Below are 27,311 nucleotides of genomic sequence, written 5' to 3'. Positions count from 1 at the left end.
ATTAACATGCTTATACTGCAGCGCTTCTTCAATAAAGTGATAGAGTGTGAGAGTAACAATTACAAAGTGTGGGAGTGGGTGTGTGGGCAGGCGGCTGGGTAAGTAGGTTTACAGTGTGTGTGTGTGTGTGTGTGTGTGTGTGTGTGTGTGTGTGTGTGTGTGTGTGTGGGTGGGTGCCTGTGTGCACTGTGCATGCACGTTTATGTGTCTTATGTCTCTTAAGTCTGTATTCCTGGCAGTGTTCGTCTGCAAACAGGAGAGGCCAAAAACAGCAAATCCCAGAGAAAGAGCGGCAGAGAGAAAGTAGTGATTTGTATTGTCTCAGGAGCGGACTGTCTCACAAGGTGCCACAGCAGAAGCTTGCAGGTTTTTGAACTGAGTCGCTTTAACCATCAGAACTCATTTCATTCAAACATTTATAATCATTCCAAAGCTTACTTCTTCCGTAAGTAAACACATTAGAACCAATTATCCAATACTTTTGCCAACTCTGAGCAGTTGATTTGGATGTAAAAGATGCAGATAAGAAACACCAAGCCAGCTAGATCAAAGGAGCATCACTGATCCTTAATTGAACAGAGACCAATTATTTTTAATGAGTAGAACTGAACGCCCCACTTCTAAGTAGGAGTTCCCTTATTCTCTCCCTGCGAGGATGAGAAAAGAGAAACAAGTGGAGTCCCAGTGGCACACAGGCCCATATCAAAACAACAGGACAAAAAGGAGTAGACAGAGAGGAAAGAGAGATGCGTGGGATACAAGATGAAGAATATTTTTACTCTGTGTGCTCACAAGTCTGCAAAAGACAAATAAAGTAATGTACGTGTCTATATAAATAACTGTACAAGCCATAAATAGATGTCTGTGTTGTTGACCCAGCAGAACCCTAAAAGTTCTCCATTAGCTATACCTTTCATATGGCATTAAAGAAGATTTACGATACTGGTAACATGGAAAATGTAAGTAATGACACTTGCTACAAAGAGATGCATTTGACATAACCCCGGCGAAGGGATTTTTGTATTGCAGAGATGTTGTAAACTGTGCCAGCTGTAACCTTTAAAATGCAATAAAAACCATTCAGTCTTCTGACGCATATTAACACAGATGGTTTGAGAGAAAAGAGGAGAGATAATAAAATGGTGTGTTACCTCGGGATGAGAATTTTGAAAAATACACCATTTGGTATCCAGTCACTAATTTGGTGTAGTTTAACACCTTTTTTGAGTGCTGAATGAACAATTTGAAAGATTAAAGCATCAAATCAATTTATTTCAGGTGCACAGCGTTTTCACAGTATTCACAGGCGACCTGCTGGGATGACCACATTTCAAAGCTATTGTATCTGCTACTGAGGTGTGAGAAATCTGATACAAACCTGATATTTTGACCTGAGGGTGGCACTAGAGGAAGTTGCAGAAATAGTTCATCCTCTGGGGTCTGGGAGAGAATGAAGGTGCTCAGTGAATACAATAGTTGTCATAGATTAAAATTTTTCTTGTGTGCAATGTATGTCTGACCGAAACATCTCATTTGTGGTTGTGTGGCATATCTGGACTACTATTGGATGGAGTGCCCTGAAATTTGGTACAGAAATTCACAATACCCTCAGGAGGACTTACAATAACTTCGGTGATCCCTTAACCTTTCATCTAGCACCATCATGTCAAAACTTTAATTTGTCCAATACTTTGGTATATGACCAAATACTGGCAAAAGTAATGAAACTGAGCAGAACTTCATATCAAGAGAGGTGGCACTCAGCTGATATTTTATAGTTTGTAAAAGATAAATGTTGAATGTTTACTTTGACTGGCTGTTGAGTTTATTGTAGTCTTTACATGGTAACGTTAACCACAGCTGTTTGTTGTTCGTTGTGTGAGAGTGTTGTCCCTTTTTCTGGTTAATTGTTAGAAAGGTGGTTGTCTAGTTCATAATTGAAAATAAGTTGTATAGGCTGCAATTGTCTAACATCTGTAGAAAAACTATTTACTGTTGTTTTGGGGCCTCATTCCACATGTGTATAATGTAACCTTGACATGATAATGCACCTGATTTTGTAGCCTATTGATTTTGATTTAATAGGTCTATTAATAGTACAAAACTGACCTACTTTTTACTTATGTCGGAGTAGATTTTTTTTTACATGAGTAATTTCACTAGTACTTGAGTAAAACTTGCAAATATTTGCTGCTAATGATCAAATGTTAGCATGCTAATATGCTAAGCTAAGATCATGGATGTATTAAGAGAAGCGTTCGGCGGGAATCCCCGTTCATTCCAATGAGAGTTGTCTCTGACTCATTCCAATGAGAGTTGTCTCTGACTGATGTTAAAGGTAAAGTTATATTTCACAGTAATGATATTATGGTTATTATATGAACATTTGAATACATCTAAGATTTTAATACAGCCATCAACTTGAGTCCAAGGTTGCCTCTTCCACACAGGAGGGAAGTTGGGGGAGGACAGGTGAATGTGAGAGAAGAGCAGAGGAGAGTGGAGCAGCCTTCAAGCAGTTTGCAGCCCTTGCCCTCCATATGTGTATCATTTTTACCCTGTTTGGACTGCCAACTCCCATCGGTGTCTAAATGGCTGACATTGACTTGTTTCTGCCCTTAGTGAAATCTAATCACAGAGGTGGATGCAGTGAACAAGACGGCATATTGATTGTGATAAAACGCAAGCTGTTACTCATATTTGGATAGCAAGAAAATGCCATGATTTTTTTTTTGAACATTTGTGTCTCCTTCAGGATGAAGCACAAGTTAAAATCTTATGTTAACACACTGGTGCAGTGGAAATATTTAAAAAAATATCTGGGGGGCAACTTTTGCCCCACTATCTAAAATATCTGGGTATCTACAAAGAATAATAAAAAAAAAAATAGCAGGTAGTGCATTGCTGGTTTTTAATGTAAAACCAGCAATGTAACCGCGCTGTTTGTGTGAGTGTGTGTCACGTACATATGACACTTATGTCTATCGTTTTTTAGGGGCATTTTTAGGGGAGATTTCTTCAGGCATTTCTGTCATTTTTGCCCCCCGTAATTTCTGACACTGCACTGGTGGTGAACCTGGTGACCATATGCCAACATCAGCATGTTAAAATTGTCATTGTGAGATGGGCTGAATTTCATCCCCCTAATTTGATAGCTCCTCAACTCCTGAACCAGATGTTCTGGCCCTCCTCGGTGGAGGCCGTCTTAAAGCTCTTATTTCATCCCCGAGGGCCAAGGAGGGATCATCGAGGAGCTATAGGCGAGGATACACGAGAGCAGCCTTCCCGGAAGCTGTGCAGCTGAAGGAGTCGCTAACTCTGCCCAAACAGCTGTCGTTTTTATGTGACACTTCAGAGGAAAGGACGTTGTCACTACCCGATGTGAGTCAAGTGCAGATTTGAGTTACGCATGCTCAGATTTAAACGGTTTACAGCATAACGCCAAGGGATCCGGAACATTAAACATTTTAGCTATCTATGATTGTTTGATTGCTAACGTTAGCTCAAAACGCCATTCAAGTGACAGCCTTTGTTGTGTTTGATTGCTAACTTGTAGCCAGCAGTGATCAAACTTCATTATGTAGGTCCATTTTTATTGTACTGACATTACAGAAGTCTCTCGTTAGCAGGTTCTTGTAGGCTACTTCAGCCTGTAATCTAGAACTGACATCAGGGATCACGCCGTGAAAATGTGATGCCTTACGCTAAATAATAAATTACTGCTATGTAATGTACCTAGCTCATTAGGTTGCTAACAGCAAAACAGATCTGCGTGAAGTCGCAAAGTGACGCATGCGCAACTCACATCTGCACTCGACTCACATCGGGTAGTGACAACATCTCATCCCTCTAAAACACATTGCTTGTTGCCTCTCTCCTCTGATGATTTCCATGCATCTCTCCCGGGCCTCCTCGGTGGGTGGGACCAAGACGCGAGGAAAGGAGGCAAGTGGAGGAGACAGGGTTGAAATTTAAGTGCTTTGGGACGCACCCCTGGTTGCCATGCTAGCATTAAGCTCAAAGCACTGTCGTGCCTAAAGCCTTTTTTTTGGAGCAAAGAAGAGAGAGAGAGAGAGTTCTTTCTCTATCTTATTGTGAGTACCTATACAGTTACACTCTCCTCAGCAGAAAAAGAAAAAAGGAAACATAACACCCCCCACCCCCATACTCCAACTCTGCTGCTTTCTGTGCTGCAGCCATCACGCAAGAGAAGACAAGCCACATCCTGAAAGCAGGGGAGCCTTCATCTGTCTCCTCTTCCTCCTCCTCATTCTCCTTGCAGACGGCACAGAGGGTCTGTTTCCATGACAACGGGAGAATTAAGGGCGAAGGAGCGCCATCCCAAAATGACACATTGGAATTAGGGGCTAGTGAGAAGATAAATCACCCCCGGTGACTTGATAGATGAAGCAGATTATTTTCCGAATTTGAACCGCATTAACAACCCCAAGTTGATGGATTTGGTTTGTCTGCTTATCCTGCTGCTTCACTTGTAAAGTGACTAACATGACTAAGATATGTGATCAACAACACATTGAATCAATCACTACGTATAGGTGAAAGGTTTTTGATAACATAGTCTTTATTCTTAAACAATCACTAACTTCATTCAGATTTTTATTATCAATGCATATTTTTTTTATTATTTCATCTCACAATTCATAATGCATATATGAGTGTGTTCCAGTGCAGTGAAATCATCTGCAAACATAAAAATAATAAATAATACTTAATATCACATACAACCAACGCCTTTGCTCACCCTTTCATACATCAATAACCCCCCCCCCAAAAAAAGTGCTGCTCTTTTCTCACATCAGCTATTTTTACCTCCTTTCTTTATTCATCCCTTTCTCAAATCCTCTCGTTCTGCCGTCAACAGTTGACATCGAGTACATCCAATTTCATGCATTGCTTTAAGTCCACATGTATTCCATTTGCACCAATATAAACCTCTATAAAAAGATACTTCTATATGCTGGTCTTGTTCTTCTTTTGACTTTCAGTGTCACGTCTGATATACTGTATGTATCACTGTTATGCTGTAGGTGCTGTGGAAGTTGAACTAATCTACCGTTAGTTCTCACAGGTAACTTGCACCAGCTATTAACCCAGGCCCCAAGAACACCAGATCCATGATAATATACCACTGCGGTTTGCTCCGTGCAACTGAATGTGTGCTATTTACTGTACATACCATCAATTTAGCATATGATTTCCAACCAGATATAGGAGAGTTGTATAAACTCTGGCTAAAATACTGATCAAAACACTGCAAAACGTTGCATAAAAAAGTTTTGGACATATTCTCCCCAAATTTAAAACAATCTCTCGCCTCAAATTTGAACCAAGCTTACATCAACTCTTATTCATGCTATGTTCATGCTTCGTCTCGGCTCCTGTAATCCCCTTTTCAACCTTCCTTACCTGTCTAGGCTTACTACCTTTTTTAATGAAAAAAAAAAAAACACCATCGACTCCATCCTGATCTCCTTAAACACCACACCGGTGGCCAAGCTTTGTGCAACGGGTGCTGGACAACGAGCGGCCAGCCTTTTATGTCTGGCCCCTTTCGCAGAACAATTGTAGGACTTCCTGAGTTAGTCAAACTAATTGGGGATTGGGAATGAGCTATTCAGCCTACACGGTGTATGCGGTGTACCAGTCAATTCACCTTGTTTAAACAGCCCTGTCAGCATGTTGATTTATGAAAGAGAAGATTTCGTCCACAATGCAGCAAATTGCTCATTTCATGGGTCACAAAACCAGGTGGGATGGAGACTGTATGAGTTCGGTGAGATACTCCAACCGGGATGGTAGGACAGCCTCTCCAAACCTGGCTAAATCCAGATGAACTGGTTCCTCAATGAGACATTCTGCTTCCATTGTGATGGGAAAGTCTTAATGATTGTGACCGTATATTGAAAACATCAATAAGTCAGGTCAGTGGGTTATTAAACAGTCAGTCAGGCACCTTGTCCACCAGTGCTGAGAAATCTCTAATATTTTCACAATAAAAGTAACAGAAATAGTCTTTAAAACTAGTCAACAACTGCTGGGCCGGACAAAACAACTGTCATTCTTCTCTTGCTTAGAAAAAAACAGCAGAAGTCTTTTGTCCATATAGTTTAAAGGCATGAATACTGTTATATGGTTATATCTTTAGCCTAGCTAACAGCAGAGAGAGGGGTCTGTGTTTCTTGAGGTGTATATGTGAAGTGGCCATTTTATTTTGGCCATGGCTCATAGTGCTGATGCTGGTTGTTTTGGAGAGAATACTATTCTTTGCCATTTGTGACACATTTGGACATCTTTTTACTTAAAAACCTAATAATCTTTGCAAATGTTAAATACTATATTGAATGGATATCAAGACAGTTTTAATTTGACACCAACTTTTACCTACTTGTACAACTTTATTTGCCAGTCTTCTCTACTGACAAACACACCAACCACAGGGATGTGTTGTCAGCTTGGCATCACTATTGTTTCGAGACATACTAGACTGTTTTCTGTTATATTGCTTGAATCAGTCTTGTTCCGTCATTGCAGAACAATATAGGGGACTTCATGTTAGAGTACATGAAACAGCCCTATCTGTCCTTTTAGTCACGCTTACAGTACACACCTGAGTAAATTACATCCCACCCTAAGCACTCTGTTTCCATTGGAGTACAACACAGAGAACTATCAAATACATTCAGTCTTACCCTCACAACAGAGCAGGTAGTGTGACAGTGCATTCAGGATCAAACTACAGTATGAGAGATAAATTGGAAAACAAATCTCTAGTCCCAAAAACAAAAGAAAGCCAGTAACTGGGATGATAAGATTCAACAGATTAGAGATGAGGATGATGATGTTATAGTTATTACTGACAACAATAACACAATAAAGCATATGGGAGTGCAGTAGCATTTAGAAAAGATGTATTAAAGCTTGTTTTTCACAGCATAAATTGGAAATGATAGATATTTGTATTTGCGTGAAGAGAGACCACCATTCTTTTGTTTATCACAGCTTTTTCTCTTTTGCATAAAATGTTGGTCAAGTCCTGATTGAAAATGTTTTTTTTCCATATATATATCCTCTGGTTTCATATTAATTCATCTAAAAGATTTTCACAGGCAAGAGTTCAGTTTTGTTTTTGTTGTCTTGGGTGTACAGTAATAGCTCCTCATCGCCACAACGCCTTCTTTTTTTTCAGAGGGGATGGTGGTGTGTATTTTGGGGGGGGGGGGGCGATGAGTTTTCCTATGGCCCCTCCCCTTGAGTCAGGATGAGATCACTCCCCCCTGCTGGAAGCCCCTCCCCCTGCTGCTATGTGGAGTCCTGATTGACAGCTTTCCCTCCGTTCATGGTGGGAGTCCCTGAGCTCTTCCTGGAGCGGTGCTTGTCCTCTATCTCATGCATTGACGGCTCCCTGTACATACAAACTGTAGTGGAGATGTAAAGAGAGGAAAGGAGATGGAGGGAGAGGAGACGACAGGCCAAAGAGAGGAGGAGCTCAGAAAGGGGACAATGGAGAGCAGATTGAAGAGATGGATGTGCAGACAGAGACAAGGTCAGGTGTGAGGCTGGAGGGACAATTCTACCAGGCAGGGAATCAGGGCTGTGTAAGCACTTTTTTATCACAATGCTTGGCAAGTTTTCATGATATCTATCAAACACTGTTCTCACTAGAAACATGTTAGAGGTGATATTCAAAAATACACTCATTCAAAATGAATGAGGGTCTTCTTTTTGAGTCTGACTGTCAAATATGTATACTTAAAATTACTGCCAACCCAAAAGCATAAATAGTTTATTCTTTGCTAACTTCAGAGCAACCACTGTTCCACTAATTTAAATAATGGAACTTAACAAGACAATAAAAGATCATAGTAAATGCACATAAGTGTCATTGCAAGATAATTTGTTTAGCAAACTCTCCTTGTTAAAATATAATATTTGAAACTAGATCGTCATCTCTTTAACCTAAACAGTTTAAATTCAAGAATTAAACCATTTTTAAATATTTTTCTTGATTGTTTTCTGGGGTTGGTTTGATGAAAACAATGCTTTACATTAGACATATTCCAAATATCGTGTGCCTTAGGATGCGTATAGTTTTTAAAATTGTTGCAAGCACTACAAAATGTTTATTGTTATGGATTAAATACCACGACCAAATAACAAGTTTTCATACCACATTGTCATGTAATGGGTAGGAAATCTGAAATTTTTTGGAACGCTTTCCAGAGTAATTAAAGTAAATTGGATGTACATGCATAACCACACAAAGGAACAAACCAAACATTAAAAAGATCACTTCAAAGCTGTTCCAAACAACAAGTTTTCTCATACCTTCGATGGGCCTGGGCACAAAGTGTGACGAGGGCTTAGTCTTCTTGACCCGGTTGCCCTTCATGACTTGTCCCTCCTTGGTGAGGCCAAGGAACCAGGCCCGGCCCGACTCCTGCTGCCGGTACACAGTGGACGAGTAGATCACGTAGTAGTTCTCGAAAACAGACTCCTTGAACTTGCACTCTGGTGTGAACATCTCCTGCAAAATTAAAGAGACTGAAGGCTATAGATACAGTGTGTGCATGTGGGCTCCTGCATTTAGGAATGCAAACAGTATGTACATATGAATCAATGCATGCACACACACAAAATATTTTTTTGTATAAATATCACAAGTAGACATAACCAGCAGGCACAGACGGATGATTTTAATGAAGTCTCATTTCAGAAAAAAAAGAAAGCTGCGTCTCACTCTGCCAATATTGGGTCTCATCACTAGCATGTGTACATTGCCAAGGTCAGTAAACATACTGTACACAGTACACACACACACACACACACACACACACACACACACACACACACACACACACACACACACACACACACACACACATCTTTGGAATCTAAGTAATGATAGTCTTATTAGAATAATGGTGAACAATGGAAGATTGCTATCTCTCTCTGCTTAATTATCAAAGCAGCAAGTAAAGGAGAAAGTCAAGGGGACACACAGGAGGTGGAGAGGAATGACATGAAAAATGGAACGAGCCACATATTTGGTACACTGTCGGGACTGAGTGCGGTGCCAAATTATTGCCATGACAGTTCAGGAGACGGAAATGATGCTCCTGACCGTCTAACCCCTAACAAATCTAAGATACATTAATTTGTGAATTTAATGAAGATAATGGTGCCACTGACCTTTTTAAATAGGCAGGAAAATCTGTCTCTTTACTTTTTCAAACTAAATCTATACTTATTAAAGCAGGTGAGCTGATTAAGGTGTGCTGACAAGGTGGATGGTGGAAGGTCATCTCTACTCATCTGAATGCTTCCTCGTGGCAAGAGGAAAAAACTTAACGGCAGTCAGTTTGAAGGGCAGGGAAGTCAGACATGTCAAAAATAGATAAGGATGCTGTGGAACAGCTGGCTCTGTGTGTGTGTGTGTGTGTGTGTGTGTGTGTGTGTGTGTGTGTGTGTGTGTGTGTGTGTGTGTGTGTGTGTGTGTGTGTGTGTGTGTGTGTGTGTGTGTCTTCTCAGTTACCTTTTGCAGTTTTTGATGTTATTTACCCAGGTTTTGAAATATTAGTCCACTCTTAATATATTTTGAGGTGAACAGAATTTTGCTTGTGATGCTGTTTGTCCAGAAAAAAATGCAGTTATTGCTGTGGATTTTTCTTTTGAGGAAAAGGTACCTATGAAAACTGTTCGCAGTGAGTTGGATTATGTATGACATGTTTAACGCATTGATTTCTTAGGCCACATGGGAGCTGTAGACAAAACATTGACATATTACCACCTCATACAGTTGTTATGGCAAACCTCCAGGTGGCCGCTAACTTTGTCTGCTGTTTGGTGCTGGGCAGGTAGTGTACAGTTGGTTTATCAGAGCTTTTTCGCTAAAAAACAGCTGCCTTCTACAACTGGAAACAGGGTTGAAGAGCACTTTGAGGGTGAATTAACACAGTTGTGGGCCCTAAAACCACAAAATTGAGTTGAAAGATGCTAAAAAGCTCAGTGGAGTTGAGGGAAATGGCAGTCATGTGGCAATTCTGTGGGATTTTTACTGCAAGCAATTCCCATTATACATAATTTGACCAATTCATGTAAAAATAATGATTAGTGCAGCTTTAAACTCCTTATGCGTATCTGTATCTTTGCTTGCATGGCTCCACAGTTTAGCTAATTGAGTCACACTGTGTGTGACCGCTCATTTATAAGACACAGCAGTGCATAGCAGGTTGTGCAAAGGAATCTGGGAAGGTGAGGTCGTCTGTGTGGAAATGTCTAGTTGATCAGCAGGAGGCAGGACAAGCTCTGTGGAGGGCTGGCGGCTGACTTTATCTGGGCCTGCGGACACACTATCAAACAGCAGACGTCTCTGTCGGTGTTGGGGCACTGGGGGTCACATCGTGCCTGTCTGGCTGCGTGTGTGTGTGTTTATCTGTGAACATATGTGTTTGAGTGGGTAGGGGGCAGACAATGATGCATTACACACCAGCAGGGTTTGTCCCTTCTTCATCTGTTTGGAGCCAGAATCAGGCCAAACACACACACATGCATACACAACCACCCTCCCACACAAACACATCAGTGCGCTCTACTATCCTACCCTTCACAATCAGCCACTTTGCTTTGCTGACACACAGTAGAATTCCCCTTCAATTCATCCACAAGGACAACACTCTGTTACTGTCTATGAAAAGGCTAGGAGCGGTTTAGAAAGCACCCTGGCTGTGGCTTGGGAATGATAGGGGTGGAATGTAAGTGACTTTGAAGTCTTTGACAGAGCACCTTGTTTGTGGATGACTAAGTGGAAATATGAGGTGAAGAGACGGGTCGGAGTCTCTTGTGATTAATGGGATCTCCTTAATGGACATGCGTGAACCAAAGAACCACACAGGGAAGGAAAAGCACACTGGCAAATGGCCACATGCGCACATATACTCAACGCATGCTGTTGCGCATTTAAAATGCACGCCAACAGGTTTGCGCTGTCGCTTCCTCTGCCAGGAATACATAATCAACCAAAGTTGTTACCGTGGCAAAACAAGGAAAATAATAAAAAAAAAAAAGACGTGCCACATTTCAGCGCTAACAGGCCGTGCTTATTGATAGTGTGGTGTCTTAAATAGTAATGCTGTGATGCTGTATGAAGAGGAATCCGCCGACACTGATCTTGATTATAAAAAGGTTTATTACAAACAAAGATTCAGCATCAATTTTACAAACTCCTGCAGAGAGCTTGGAGAACGACCAAACCCAAACCTCAAAATTTGTCACTCTGACTTTTCTTTGTGTGAGCAACGTATATATCCTATGCATTGTATCAACATAGGACGTAATTTTGTAAGTATATCATTGGACGGATAACTAACCAATCAATGCCTGTTATCTGGCACAACTCCAAAAAAGGTCTCTTCTGTCTTGGGGGGACCCCTACTCATGTTAACAATTTCCAGATGTTCTCAGTAAATGTAGAGTAAAGTTCATAGGACTCCCTTATAACAAACCTTTAAGCAAAGTTTATAGAAAGTTATAGAATGGTCATATACTACATTTCCCCCCTTCGAGACTTAATAAAGTCTCGAAAAACAAGAAGAGCAGGAATAACATTTCTCATTATAACATGTTCCTTATAATATAACTTTCGGAGTGTAAACAAATTTATAGAGTGTAACAAAATGAAATCGTTGGAGTGTGAGAGCGAAAAACCCATCTGGCAGCTGTCTTTTCAAGTAACCATCAATCAATCAAGATAGGAAAACTCTCTCACGGTCCCTCTGCCTAAACTATTTACAAGGACACTTATTTATATTCTGTGGTGATCTGAAGGAGAAAGGCGAAGGACTTGTTAGTTAAACTGGGTCATGTGAGACGGCTCACTTGCCACCATTAGTGAGCTGATGATAAACAAACAGAGGTCCACCTGAGACCCAGTGAACAAACACCATAAAAGTCGGGACAGAATGTAAATGTTTTAGCACACAACAATTTACATCAATTTTACCAAAGACTGCCAGCTGAATTTATAACCACTTCTACAGGTTGCATCTCCTCCTTTACAAGCACACACAAGCATGTAGGTGATCTCAGTGGTGGAAAGTACTTACGTAATTACAATTTTGAGGTACTTGTGTATTTCCATTTTATGCCACTTTGTATGTTACTTAGGCCTATACTTCACTACATTTCAAAAGGTATATTGTATTGTAATTTTTACTCCACTACTTATTTGAGACCTTTAGTTAGTAGTAAAAATGTAGCTCCATCTTTACCAGCTACAACAATACAATATAGTAATGCATCAATAATTATAATTCAATAATGCATCAATTATTCTGAAATGGGCCACTCTGCATAAACCAATATTCCACCCACCCACCAATATTTTGAATGCATGACTTTACCTTGTAGCAAAGTATTTCTACACTGTGGCATTGATACTTTTACGTAAGTAAAATATCTGAGTACTTCTTCCACCACTTTGTGATGTAATTGGCAGGTGTGCTGAATGCACAGAGCAGAAATGCAAATTAGAAGTTAATGCAAGTCATGAAATACGAAGAAGAAGAGACGAACAGGTGAAACAGGATGGCGAGAAGAGAGGCTAACGCCTTAAGAGAAATCTTAACATCATTTGCTTGCTAGACCTGCGCATCAAATCAAATGATGTGATTCCGTTCAACACATGACCATGTCGATAAAATTGGGGATACACAGTGACAAAATCTGGAGAACAAGGATTATCAAAGCCAATGTAAACATGGATGTAAACCATGCATTTCCGAATATTTAAAAAAATTGGCTTTACAATTTTATGAAGATGAAGTATTTACAGCAACACTAGGTAACTTTTCCCGCTTCACACCCCCTACAGGTTGGGAGCGGAATTGTCCAGTTCATTTGAACTACAGAACCGCATCTGGCAAACTTGCATAATGTGACAATTCCGCTTCCAACCTGTAGGGTGACTGAAGCGGGAAAAGTTACCTAGTGTTGCTTTAAGACATTCATTAGGTCTCAGCAACATTAACTAGAACTGTCGGAGAGAAACACTGTGGGTGGATCTGTTTCTCTGGATTTGCGGATGTCAATTTCAGTTTATTTACACATCATCATATCAAGTGCTCATATTATGCTTTTTGCCTTTTTCCCTTTCCTTTATCATGTTATTTATCTTTTTTGTGCATGTTATAGGTTTACAAAGTGAAAAAGCCCAACAGAAACACTGTTCACAAACTGCTCCAAACAGCTCTGTTGTAGTCCAGCCTTTACTTCCATGACGAACGTGTGTCACTTTGTAACACGTTATAATGCTCACGTAGCTGCTAGTGTGGCACGCCCTCATACTCTGCTTCTGATTAGCTAGCTGTGCTTACCTAGCTACTGCACATGTGCGACTCCCAACAAAGATGGAACAGAAGTGTGATGCCTCACTCTGTAGCTAAAACAGAGAGCTCAACACACAGGGTGAAAAGAGGAGCTGCAGCAATGTGCAGTACAACAAAAATATGGTGTTGAAAATTAAACCATGTAAACCTAAACTGGTAAAACCTCTAAATACAATTATGAAACTGAAAATGAGCATAATATGAGCACTTTAAGACACAATTTCAGTAGGTACAAAGTTCATATGTAGGTTGGGGTTAGGTAAATGGGGAACCCCAAATAAGCTACTCAAAGCGTTTTGGAGTAGGCCCAATAACATTAAACATACAACAGGGAATAGACAGATAATATAAAAATGTATATATAAAAATTCACAAAAGACTTAAGTCTGGAGCTAACAGCTAAAATCCCAGATGATGCAGTACGTTCAAACAGATACGAGCGAGGTGATACTTATGTTTGAATGTTGGGAGCTTGTGTAAGGTGGGGGGGTGCAGGAAGTGTAAAATGAAACAAAAAGAGAGCAAGATGTAATGGATATGAAACAGGGCTGGCAACAGAACTGGGATGAACGCGTCCTGAATCCAAATCAGATAACTGGCTCCATCTGAGCTCTCTGGCTCTGCATTAAGGAGCCCTGCTGCGGCCGACAGGCATCCTTTGATTCTGGTAAAGATGCGGAGGATATGGGGTGGGGGGGTCGCCATCTAAAAATGGGCCTGAGCCACTTGTGTATCTGAGAGATTTGGCCTCAGTGAGAATCCCAGGTCTGCCATGGAACTCCCAGGGAGCTCATTATTATTCTGGGAGAGATTCAGGTCGGGCATTGTCTAGACTTTACTTTAACTGAAAAACTCTTTGCTCTTTTTCTCTTTCTCACTCTGAAAGTCAATCACTTTCAAACAATGTTCTGTCCTGTCGTCCCTTTAACTTCCTTTGGAAAAGAACATTGATGGTTAATGGCTTAAATCAAATTAAAAACATACTAATGCTCTGCTTGTCTATCCTGTTCCTCTTTACTTTCCTTTTTCTCTCTTTCTTTACCTCCTGAGGGCACTGTTATTATTTACTGTCATTACTTAGCACCATCAACACATGCATGCAACTTTATAATCTGCATGTACACTAGATTTACAGAAAATGAACCCCCAAATTTTGATAATTAATTAGTTGTTGATGTCTTTTATCAAGCAAATAGCCAAAAATACTAAACATTAGTTATTACCAGTGTCTCAAATACAATCTGAAGATGTCCGTTTGGGCTTTGGAAATGGCCATTTTTATCGTAGCAAACTGAAAAAAAGAAATTAAAAGATGAATTGATAATTAAACTAATAATTAGTTGCAGCCCTAATGCACTCCAAATACACACAGACTTTAAATTTAACGCTTCTAACTCCTTCTAACCATTTTTGTTCAAGACAGAAAAAGGTCAAGACGCGTGCGTGCGTACGTTTGCGCGTGTGTGTGTTGATTGTGTGTGAGTTGATTGTGTGTGTGTGTGAGTTGATTGTGTGTGTGTGTGTGTGTGTGTGTGTGTGTGTGTGTGTGTGTGTGTTTGTGTGTGTGTGTGTGTGTGTGTGTGTGCGGCTATCGACAGATTATATGTCTATTTGTGAGATAAGTCTGAGATGGATAGCAGAGATAGAGAACAGTGGTTACTGCTGTGCAGTAAACTAGGTCATATTGAGAAGTGTTATAAATAATAGAAGGGAGCTCTTTATTGTAGATGCTTAGCCCCCACGCACTTCATCGCTAAACACTCCACACAAGCATTATCACCCTGCTCACCCATGGCTACATCAGCTTTCAATCAGCAACCGTCTCAACAGTGAGCTCTGCACTCCAGGCAAGAAAAGCCAACCAGCGACCAGCATGTACGTACCCACTTAATTGATCAATAGTAACGGCAAACCGACTGGCTAGATACCTGAAAACCTAGATGAAAGACTGAGACTAAGGCTTCTCAAAGTTGCAACACGACGACCTCTCAGTCATCTCATACAGAAGACAGAGCTTGTCGCAATCGCTCACTAACAAGACAGGGAGAGAAGAAGAAAAACAAGGGAGTGTTAGACGGGTAGGAGGATATCCCTCACTAATTATCTCCTGGGGGGGGGCAGATGGAGAGAGAGCCATGTATCTCGACTCTCAGATGTTAGGAAGACAAAACAAGACGACAAAAAACAAGCAGTGTTAAAGTTTATAGTTTGGAGAGGCAAAAGAGTGTAATGGAGACCTTGAAGAAGAGCGAATAAGTGAGGGAGATGGGGGAAAAAGATAAAGGCCCAGGCAAATAATGGTAAAAGTAAATATGTAAGTAAGTATGAGAAGATGAAAGTGAAGGACTTATTTTATAGCTGTGATTGCACCACAAGAGCTCTTATGAAAGTGTGAATAAAGAACAGAAATGTGCCCCTTAAAAAACACAATCTCTATTGCTAAATTAAATTGGCAAATGGGAGTTAGAGAGAGAGAGAAACAAGCTATTTGAGTTTTGCATGTTAATTCAGCCTCTTTATGAGCACTCTGTGGCTCTTCAAGGCTTCTAAGCCTACCTGTGATCCAGCCCACCGCCCGCATTCGTGCATGCTAATTTCTCATGCTTCACATCTGAGAAACTGAACCTCCTCCATATGGCAAGAAAGTTCAATCACTGCATGGTTTAAATTAAAATGGCCTTTCTACTGTTACTGCAACAAATGTTTTGCCTTCTGACAAACATCCCTTTCTCCCTGTGACAGAAAGGTCAAAAATATGTTCCTCCGTCCAAAATAGTGATTCAAATGATACACAGAGTCATGTTTGTTGTGCTGAAAGCTGCAGTTTGACACTGAGGTCCTGAATCACTTGCAATTAATAATAATCATGTAATCTGATCAAATGATGATTTCATCAAGGGTGTGTGTGTGTGTGTGTGTGTGTGTGTGTGTGTGTGTGTGTGTGTGTGTGTGTGTGTGTGTGTGTGTGTGTGTTTGGGGGGGGGGGATTGCTGTCTGGGCAGAAATAAATTTTAATTAGATGTAGATAGGTGGGTGGAGGGTTATTATAAGCCTCCTAGTAAGGCTGTGATTTGTGAACTTGTTCATGAGCCTTTGGTTATGAATGAATCTGTCTTCCTGGGTGAGTCATAACAACCTGCGCATTTATTGTACATCCTTCTCTGAACTCGTGAGTGCTTATTTGTGCTCAAGTTGTACTGAGCAAGAATGCCTGCTCGGCTAAAATAATGGCTCTGAATTTACTAGCCTTTTTTTTTTTTTTTTAAATGCAGCATGTACACCATTTATCTGGTCTATTTCAAAATGTTCTCCTGGATCTTTCTCGCAGTAAATCAGCTCCCTTATCAATAAATATAAGTTGCAATATAGCAGACACTGGCTTCACTGTGTCCTTCACGGATTTTATGAGTATTTTGAAAAAGGAAAAAGTTTGATGGGCAGTTTGTGAATTACAGTCGTTCATCATAGCTGTCTGACGATCAGACAGCCACCACAATGTCAAACCTCAGCAGAGGTTTGTGGGTAATGCAGCCCCCCCCCCATCCTCTTCTTTCTTCTGTCTTCAACTGGATTGGGAACCATGAGACTGGCGGTTGTATAACCTTGCCAACTAGGGGTATCTTCCTGGCTCTATACCTCTGCCTGCCTCCACCCCATTTCCCACAAATGTGCTCCAGAATCATGTCTTCATCCTTAATGCAACAGCTATGACTTCAGCTTTCAGTTTTCTCCAGCTGACATCTGTGACTGGATCCACCCCCGCCTGGGCATCAGCTACCCACACTTGCCTATATGCTTCTCATATCCTACACTACAAATAAACTATCCATCTTCACAATATTTACTCCCCCACTGAGTATTGAAATTAGTTTGTTTTTTTCAACCCAAAGGAGTTTTACTGCTTATGTGGTGAGGTAACTCTGTTTGTTTGTTTTTTCAATCAAGTGTATGACTTTTATAATCATGCATTATTTTTGGCTAATATATAATACCTGAAAAAAATAAATGAAACAGAGCACTGCACAGTGCAATTTTGAGATATTGGGGAGATTTTGGATATTAACAGGATTAACAAAATCCTTAAAAATGAATGCCTTTTAAACCAAAAAATAGGTGTTGCAGCTTAGAGTTTTCCATTGCAGCCAGTCATTTACTTTTGTGGGTGCAGTGACGTCTGCAGTCTACTAACTTGCTGTTGTCGGTACCAATATGAGCTGCTCTGTTTCAACAATGTAAAGCTGAAAACCTTCAAACCGTGGTGTTTTGTTGGGATCAAGCTTCGAGCAGAAGTCTGATAGCCGCTAGGCTAATTTGTACAGTGTAAAATACACAAACAGTGCAGCGCTATGCCGTCTATCTCAGCTTTGAACGGAACAATGTCTGGCTGAGTCGAGTTTTAACTGAGCAATCTGTTGTGTGTAGAGGTCCACACTGTACTGTGTCACTAGATCTACTGTACTGGTTAGCAGCCTGGTATCGTTTTCAGGCGATTTAATGAAGGTAAACAGAACGAACAGCCTAACGTGTGTAATGCCACTGCTGGCGCTACACTGGCTGGATGAGTCCTTCCCCAGTCATGCTGTTAGTTTAGATTTGCTTGATTTGATTTGAGGCAGAGTTTTCTATGAGCAGAGGATCATGCATTTTTAACGTCAATACCGCAGTCGATCATTTCCCTTTGATTGTGGGAAGCCAAATTGTGATCCCAATTAATATTTGATTCATTATGCAGCCCTTCAGTGTAGTATCCTTTCATGATAGCAAGAATCCTGAATCGAAATCAGGATGAAAAAGTTCGACAAAGCAACACCATCCATATCAAAAGTGCAATGCAATTCAAGGGAATTTCTGTATGTAGCTGCTACATGATGAGCCTCTGTTTGTAGGCTAGACAGTAAAGGAAGAAGAGTCAATTTCATAAAGGGCTGAGCACTGAACTTGTAAAACATATGCGGTGTGCTGCTTCAACAACAAAGAGGGGGAGGGGGAAAGGTGCTGCACAGCAACACAAAGGCACACTTGAGATCTCAAATAGAGCGGAGATGAAAGGGTTTGGAAGAGTCTTTGCTGCAGTGGGATAATAAAGGAGACAAGAAACAGAACAAAACACAACGTGTGTGAATGATTAAATACGCATGCTGGTAACGCACACAGATGCACAACCTAACAACACGTCTGGTGCAAGGGGTTGTATCTTACCGAGCTGTAGAGCATGCCCTCGCCATTCATGGCAATGTAGAAGCCACTCTTCACTCCCTGGATGGCCACCACTCTTAGACCCACAGGAATAAGATTAAACAGGGCTGCAGAACAGAAAGACGGAGGGAGGGAGGGAGGGAGACAGGCAGATACAAAGAGGCAGAGACAAAAGAGAGACACAAAGGACAGAATAGGACGATTGAGTTTTTACTTTACTCTTTTAGACACGACAGCTTCTGTCTCTGTTGTTTGGCTACCTGTCAGCAGTCAAGTGAACAGCATAGCACATGGACAATGGGGACACTGACACACCTCATTATGACAGGAAAGCATTAACATTAAAGCAAAAATCCAAAGGTTTCTGGCACAAAAAAGATTAAAATTAAATTAAAAAAAAAATCATTCCTTTCCTTTTGTGGCCCAAAATTGTACAACAACTGGCTAAAATAGTAATTTAACTACTTTAATCACTATGCAAATATGAATGTATTTGAACTACCAACAAGCTACTTCAAAATGTAGGTAAACTAATAGTTTTTTAGACAACATATTTGATAATTTGCTAAAGGGGTAAAATTACACACGAAAGTAGCACAGAATAACAGATTATACTAATATACAGTACTTCCACACTAACATATTTATGTGACTTTGTATGTAACTGCTGGTCAACCAGAAATATTTGGCATTATTGAAAAGTTGAATGAAAGTTAAAGTTCAGAAAAAACACTTAGAATTTTATTGTGGTTTGATCAATTACTGTATTAGGCTACTGAATGCTGATTGGTGCTCGGAAGTTTGTAACGTCACCTTTTTCCAACTGAGCCCCGCCCACTTTAAAGCAGTGACACAAGCACTGATAACACAGCGCAGACAGAAATTCCTTGTATGAAATATCCAAAACTGATTGAGAATATTTGTTTTCAGGGCCTTTAATGTAGAATAACACCATGCAGATGACACCACATATTTCGTCTCAAGGATTTTTGGCCAATCATCGAAGAGACTTAAATAATTCTGTAAATAAGTCTAATTTTATTTGACTTACTGTTATCTATGAAGGTAAGTTCAACTGAATCTGAGCCTGTGACTTTCATGGGCTTTGGTGTGATGGAGGTGTGAGGACACTGTATTGTTGGGATGATTGTTCTGCGGGTGGCGACGGGGACTATCAGATAAAACTGTCAGGGGCGAGAGGAGACCTGCCAACAAGGGTCCGTCCTCCAAGCAGATTCAATTTCACTCAATAAATATTGACGTGCCTGCCAATGGTTTTAACTCTGCCCTGAGGCCACTGGTGCAGGTGATACACACTGGCCACTCTTGCAGCTATGCATGCCCTTGAGGGGCTGGATGCTTGGGATACTCTGGCAGAATGTGAGTCCATTAGCACCTTCAATTTTGTTTTCTCAGCCTTCTCAATCTCTTTTCTGTCATAGCAGTCACCTTCCCCTCTGTCTGTTCCCTCGCTCTTGTATCCATTTGCCTTTCATGGCTGCTGCCTTTGTCGCTCCGATGACTGGTGGTGTCTCTCAGAGCCACGGTCCACAGTTCTGTCATGTATCACCAAAACCCAGGAGTGTTCCACCCCAGAGCACCTATCAAAACCTACTCTAGCCTTTTCTCAGCAGTCATACAGTACTTGCAATAGGGCCATCAAAAAACTTACTGTAATAGCTTGGCTTGAAAAGTGCAAGGAAAAGAGGCATAAAATATGGCACGCTAGTTATTACTATTTTGCTATAATTATAATCTGCCGTCCTTGGTCTCGTTTGCCTGCCAAAGGATTACACAACTGACAGGAGCTGTCATTCAGCTACCTTCTAAATGTCCGACTTTTCTATTTGCAGCTCCAGTGGTTGATGGATTCCAAAATTACTACTGTTTGAGTACCTGATGACCATGCTGGAGGCGATTTCTCTTCCTTAATAACTTAATTTCCATCTCTCGCAGAGAAAAGAGAGTGGCTGGGATGGTGCAGGGACAGTGTTAAGAGATTTCCAGGGATCTTCTATCGTCAAAGGGCCAGACAAAATGGCTTCAAACTACCCAATAAAGCTAAATCCTTGAAATGGCAAGTCTTCCAGTGGAGCAGTAATCGACTACAAGCGAATCCTGCAGGTAGACTAAAGGAAGTGCATTTGATGTGAGGAATACTGGCGCAGCAGGAAATAAACCCTGCTGGAAAGGTTTAGAGAAACACTCAGCCAAACTTCATGTGCCAAGGGCATGTCTCCAAATCCAGAGAGAAGTGCAAACCCAAAGATGGGAGAGCTTGTACATACAGTACAGGTGTATCAGTCTTTGCTCTTAAATACTGTCTTTATTAATGTCATTTTAAATTTTGGTGACACCCCTTCATGCCAAAGTTCATAAAGTGCTTGAAATTAGAGACTGGGTCTTCAACTAATAGAAAAAATCTTGCTTCATCCCATTCATCTACCAGAAGCATCAGAGGCAGATGTGAGTGTGAATGTCCCACACGATATGGCAGGTGTCTCATAGCCAGCAATATATTTCTTAAGCTGCAGTATGCGCAGGTAATTACTGCAGGCAATCAACTGATGACAATTAAATTAAAAACTGCTCAAATTTGGGCATTAATTAATTGAATGGTGTTTCACAGCCCTTGCAGTAAGTTAACTGTAGCTCTGCCTGTCATGCTTACCGCTGAAGCAGTTTTACATACTGCAGTAATCTATTCTATTAGTTCTCACAATTTACTGAATATTTTGGGTCAAACAAGTCTTGATCATGGTTTTATTAAAGCAGAATTCCATTTATTTTTGATGCATTTCTCCAGCTAAATCTATTTGCTATTCAGTTGTGCCCTTCTCTCAGCACAGAAATATAGCAAATAATAAAAACAAAATTGAATTGAAACGCACTTGGGGTTCAGGTCGCACCTAGTATGCAGACGCCGTCATTCTCCACAATCCCATCAGTTTCACTCAACCTCCCCCAGAAAATAAATGACTGTATTCCATCTGCCGCTGCTGAATATGCTGCATGTCAGAGGGTGGTGTTGGTTCAAGGGTGGGGGTAATCTATTATTCTGATAATCCAGCCGGGTAATCAATAGTTCAGCGCAAGACCTGAATGCCAAATCTTCTTCGTTCATTTCTATCTCTCTAAATCACTTTTTTCTTTATTCTTTCTGTCTCCATCTTGTTTACTCAAAACATATCACATTCCTCTCGCTGCATCTCCTGCTCTCTTTTTGTGTCTTCCTTCGGACCGTCTCTGAGCCTGAGGCATCTCATATAGAGAATTATTCATTGGGTACAAACGGGGAAGGTGGTATTTTTAGTTTCCTCTGGCTGAATTATTCACTGCATTCCTCCATCCCTGGGCCAACGGCACAGCTTAACAAGAAGATTACCTAGAGGTGGGGAAACCCTCACATACAACAAACCCCTCATCAGCCAAAACCTTTTTTTGTGCGCAGTAATCTTTTTTGTTCTGAAGACCCTTTCTATACACCATACGTACTGAAGATCTATCTCCTCTAAAACGACGAGTGACGGGCAGAGACGTTCTTTTCACCGCATGACTGCTACCGTCCAGCAACTTTGGCTCTGGCTTCCTTTAAGATTGGCAGGATGTCTTAGAGAATAATGGTCGTGATTGCTTTCCTGTCTGGCTTCACTCCAGATTGGGAGTGTCGTCATTATCGCTTTGACAATTGACCATTCTCCGCTGACACACATCTCTTTCTTGATCCTTCGCTTCCCATAGGAAACCGTTACAAAATCCTATATGTTTTAATAAAGAAGACTCTCTACAGAATCTGCTGGTTTTCCGTTTTGCTGTTCCTGTGAGAGCGGAAGGGGGTGTGATAGCTTTAGGGGCCTATTCCCTAGAGACTATTTATTCACTGGTAGTCCACTACGGAAAGTCGATTGCTGGTGAAATATTGCAAAGAAGTGGCTCAGGGACGGATTTTTGTGACTAGAAGTGAAGCTGTGGGGATACAGTTGTTTCAGGCAATCGTTTTTTCTAGGAAGGAATTTCTGCTGTGATAATTGCACACGCTTCAGAGCCGAATCATTTAAAACAATGTGGCACTCAACAATCATGCAGTGTACACAGCAGAAATGGTTTACTTAGAGGGACAGGGACATGGATTTTAGAATTAATTTTACTTGAGGAATAAATATTTGAATATACTCGATAACTTGATAACTGGATAATAATTCATAAACCATTTGCGTAGGTTTTGACACTTTATGTCTACATTTATATCTCATGCATATACTATTACATAGCCAGATGCAGAAAAGAAGGCTTTTGGCTTGTTTGGTGAATATTTTCCTTTTAAAATTGAAAGTTGGTAATCCAATTCAACAAGGGCATTTTAAACTAATTTTGGAGGGCTTTAGCATCGTTTATGTAAGAATTCAAAATGATAAAAGCACAGCTTATAAAATGTGCTAATACATTATATAACCAAGTGACTCATCGCCATCTAACGTTTTATGCTGGAAGCTATAGTTTCCGTTATGCTCCACTCACTGTTGTCGCTGTTCTCATCCTTGCTGCCGTCGATGGTTCCATCCGGCTGCATCTGCAGGTAGAAGCCCTGCTGGCTGAACAGCCGTGTCACGATGCCTTTCAGCTGCGGCTCTGAAACACGCACACACACACACACACACACACACACACACACACACACACACACACGAGATACACACGCGTACACAAAAACCATCGGACAAGCAGCAGCCCCATCCCCACCAAGAATATGTCAGAACATTCTTATAACTGTGACAGAAACACCCAAAGTGTTTGCACACTCGCAGCTCTTCATATCAGGCAGTTTAAAATGGTCTACAAACACGTTTCACAAACATAAAATGTACACTGTTTAATTAATTAAAGACAAGTTGGCAGTGGAAGATGGAGAGTACCAGCAGAACAATTATAGACCCTAACCCCTTAAATTGCTCAAAGCATTTAAAAACATTTACTGGTGTTTTTTTTTTTTTTATGTCAGATATATTAAAGCCTTTAGAATGAATTGAATTGCATACTTCAAATCCAAAATTAATTTAATTACTTTATGAAGTGAATCTATTTACATATATCAATTAAATACTCAATTCTAATTAACCTTTTTTTTAAAAATCTTATTGTTCATCTGGCACAATACCTGCTAAAAAAATAAAATAAAACTTACAGCACTAGAACCACTTCAGCCCTTAATTTAACTCTTACCAGCTGTTGAATATCAACACAACTATGATGGACAGTTTGTAATGAGTTATCTGTTGTACCACATAATCCCCAAAGCGCCATGACAGAAAATCAATGAGAATGCTCTTACTTTCTCATAATATCACTATCTAATACAGACAAAATATATTTTGCATCATTTGAAAACCCTTTTAAAGTCCCTTTTGTAATATACACTGACATGCCGATGGTTTCTTTATTTGGTATGAAGCAACTGTGCACTTTTGGGTTGATACCACTGATATTCAATAAAAGACATTTTGAGTTTTTGCAGGCAACAGGTTCACCAAAAATGATCCCAGCGGGTTTGCTTAACCTAAAGGAAACTGACCTAAAGTTTCTAAGAGTTTTTTTCCCCCATTGCAATAACCCTGAATCCACCTCTAACTTTGAGGATATGACATCTGGGAGCTGGCCAGGGTGCTGCTCGAAGCTCACACTTCAGGGGAGCAGGTGGAAATGAGGATTAGCTCAGGGAAGAGAGAGACTCTCTGCCTCAAGCAATGCCAGGAAAGAAATAGGTCTGAGGAAAATTGTACGTACGGACTCCGCAGTCTGTCTAATGTCCCGCAGATCTTAATTTTGTGCAAAAGCAGTTTTCAGAGTCAGATGACTCCATTAGCATAAACAAGACTTGGGTTGTGGCTTTTGCCATGGAAACGATGGAGAGGTAAAGTTTGTTCGCCAGATAGAGATAGAAAGTATGCATTTGTAACTAATTTGTTCATATTTTTCTTAAGGTTTACTGTGAATAATGAAGTGGTACAGCTGAACCATAATGTGTTTGTTTTTGCAATGGCAGAGATTTTGAGACAAGCTCCATTGAAATCAGACATCAACTCAGATGCTGGATGTTATTAATTCTTTGTCTATTCTCAGCCTGACAAAAGAAACAAATCACGCATTTTGTCACAATTGAATTGGTGCTCAGTTTCACTTGTGTGGCTAAATACACATTCAGCAACTGAAAGTGCTTGCTTTGCAGGGCTCACAACATGTTCTGATAAATGATGTATGTGATTGCAATACGGGAATATGAATGAGCCTGACTGTCCTCCCAAGCTCATAACAAGACTTGGAGGTCATGCAATTCAGTGCATTCCAGTCGGGTACATAAAACCCCAAATGATTTAGCAAAACGAAACATTTTCGAACTTGGTATCAGGAGAGAAAAAAAGCCACATCTGTCTTTAACAGTAACATCAGATGTTAAGTTTTTACGTGAATGCTGTTCACTGCAATAATTACTGGTTCATATGCCCTCTTTATATTTGACAGAAAACAAGTGTGTGGAGAAGAAAGCCCATAGACAGACTATGCGGAGTGGTGACCCCCAACTAGAGTGGGTTCACCTCAACTGTACATCAGCCTGACCATCAGTCCCCAACTCACCTACCCCTGGGATGGGGCCATCAATTCCTGGGACAGGCCCTTCATCATCCATTGTGTGTGTGTGTGTGTGTGTGTGTGTGTGTGTGTGTGTGTGTGTGTGTGTGTGTGTGTGTGTGTGTGTGTGTGTGTGTGTGCGTGCGCACATCAGTAAATCACATGTGATAACTACACTTCCGTAAATTAAGGCCTCAGCGTGGGCCCAAGCAATCGCTGACGGCTCATCAGTTCCAATCATTTAGCTATGTGTGCGGGTATGAACAGACTTCAATCCAAACTGCAGAGTTTACATGTTTGTGCATGAAAAATGTCTTTCAGAGGCAACATAGAGCAAATCATTATGTGTGCGTGCATGGGCCATTAAAACATCAATAAATTTACTTCATACCAATACACAGAAGGACAAAAACATTTAGGTACGTCGACAAATGGCATCATGACCATGAAATGGTGAATGATCACCTGTTCTGATACAGTGTTTGATAGAGGGAAACACAACATATCCATATACACCAAAATACACTACGGTAAGAACCTCTACTACACTTACACAGCAGTACTTGACACATATTTACAGACACAGAACAAGTAGCGAGGTTAAAGTCTGATCCGACACTGACTGACGAAGAGAATGAGGCAGAAACAAAATGAGAAGAGGCAGAGACAAAGATAGAAAAGAGACAGATGAGCGAGAAACGACTGGCTATAGGAGAGCTTTAGCTACAAGGAAAAACAACAGGTAATAAATTAAGCTTAAAAAATCCAAGAAAGCCACACAGAAGGAGGGATGACAGAAAAAACAGAAGAGATCAGCAAGGGAGAGGTTCGTCGGCTGTCAGACAGGTGTTGAAGCCCCCCGCCCCTCCCTCTCTGTCCCTCCCCAACCCACCCCTTCCCCACCTCCCCTCCCTCACTGGCCGAGGGGGAGGTGACATGGGCGCGAGATGGGGTGGAGACGAGAAGAAACACAGCACACACAGATGGAGGCTGAGCTACTGACCTAGCCTGCAGCCCTTATGGGACACCTGTGGAGGTTTCGAGGGTGCATCTTACGAAGGGGGGAATAGAAGGAAAAACAACAGTCTTTTAAACAGGCAGAATTCATAAATTCTCCAGTGTATCGGCTGTTTATATGCAAATATATGGCAAGGCATCAGTGGAAAGATGAGGATGATCAATTAGAGAAAATGCAGTATCTGTTTGTCGGTCTGTGCTTTTTGTGTGTTTGTATGTGTCAATGTCAGTAACCTACCTGACCAACAATGTCTGGAGGCCTGACTGGCTTGTTGTCCAGCTGTCTGCTTGCTTATGTTTCTATTCAGGCATTTTGTGGCAGTTTTTGTACTGAGATTGTTTGTCTGATTCAGGCTGCCCGATGAAAGGGTTTAAATGTAGTCTGTCTGGCTGGGTGTTTGTCTCTGTTGTTCACCCTTTCTGCCTTAAAAAATAATGTCTGTCTGTCCTCCTGCCTCATTCCTCATCAGTCGGTCTGCAGGACTCTGAGTGGACCTGTCTGTCGTTCATCACAGACACTACTATCTGGATTTGGGGACGGGTGGCTTGTGATCTGTGCACCAGGACAAAAGCCAGGGGGGTAAAAAAAAAAAAAGAGGAAGGCTATACCATGGGAGTGTAATAGGCACGGAGCCTATGTCTATCAATACAGCCGGAGTAGCTCTTAATCACTGAGGCTATACCTCCCTTCACTGCAGTAAAGCTCACTCTCTGCAATAAACATTTACCATTAAAACATTTAATCTCAAAAGAGCCTTGGTGCACTGCGGTGCAATGTATCTCCCCTACTCTGATCGGCAGTAATATTGAATTAAGCAATGTAAAGCAGCTTTCTTGAGTGTATCCAAGTTGTGTGTGTGTGAATGTGTGTTTTGGAGGGAAGAGAGTGTGCAAATTGCAAAAATTTAAAATTGAAGGCTTAAATATATTATACAGCCGTGCTGCTGGAACAAAACAGCTGCGACTGATACAGTAGCATTACTTTTGTTCCACTGTAATTGATTATTCAGATCCGAGCAGTATCACAATAAATAAAGGGGGTAACGTCACAGCATAAAGAATATTTCCTAT

The 27,311-nt window shown here is 40.9% G+C and overlaps 1 protein-coding gene across 4 annotated transcripts in view; it reads right to left on the bottom strand.

The window, feature by feature from the left end:
• Positions 1 to 4,564: 4,564 nt before the first annotated feature.
• fgf12a (fibroblast growth factor 12a) overlaps positions 4,565 to 27,311 on the bottom strand; it is a 37,656-nt gene continuing 14,909 nt past the window's right edge. For 3 of the 4 annotated variants that reach the window (XM_031281119.2, XM_031281117.2, XM_031281116.2), the window contains exons 2-5: positions 23,118 to 23,228; positions 18,603 to 18,706; positions 8,347 to 8,545; positions 4,565 to 7,436 (exon numbers count right to left, since the gene is read on the bottom strand). In XM_031281119.2, coding sequence (XP_031136979.1) covers positions 7,321 to 7,436; positions 8,347 to 8,545; positions 18,603 to 18,706; positions 23,118 to 23,228 — 530 coding nt within the window. In that variant the 3' untranslated portion in view covers positions 4,565 to 7,320. Of the gene's footprint in view, positions 7,437 to 8,346; positions 8,546 to 18,602; positions 18,707 to 23,117; positions 23,229 to 26,226; positions 26,275 to 27,311 lie in introns of all 4 variants that reach the window. The other variant, XM_031281115.2, reaches the window with a different exon arrangement.

Source organism: Sander lucioperca, chromosome 9 (genome assembly GCF_008315115.2).
Source record: "Sander lucioperca isolate FBNREF2018 chromosome 9, SLUC_FBN_1.2, whole genome shotgun sequence".
NCBI lineage: Eukaryota > Metazoa > Chordata > Actinopteri > Perciformes > Percidae > Sander > Sander lucioperca.
This window is presented reverse-complemented; position numbering and strand designations above follow the sequence as displayed.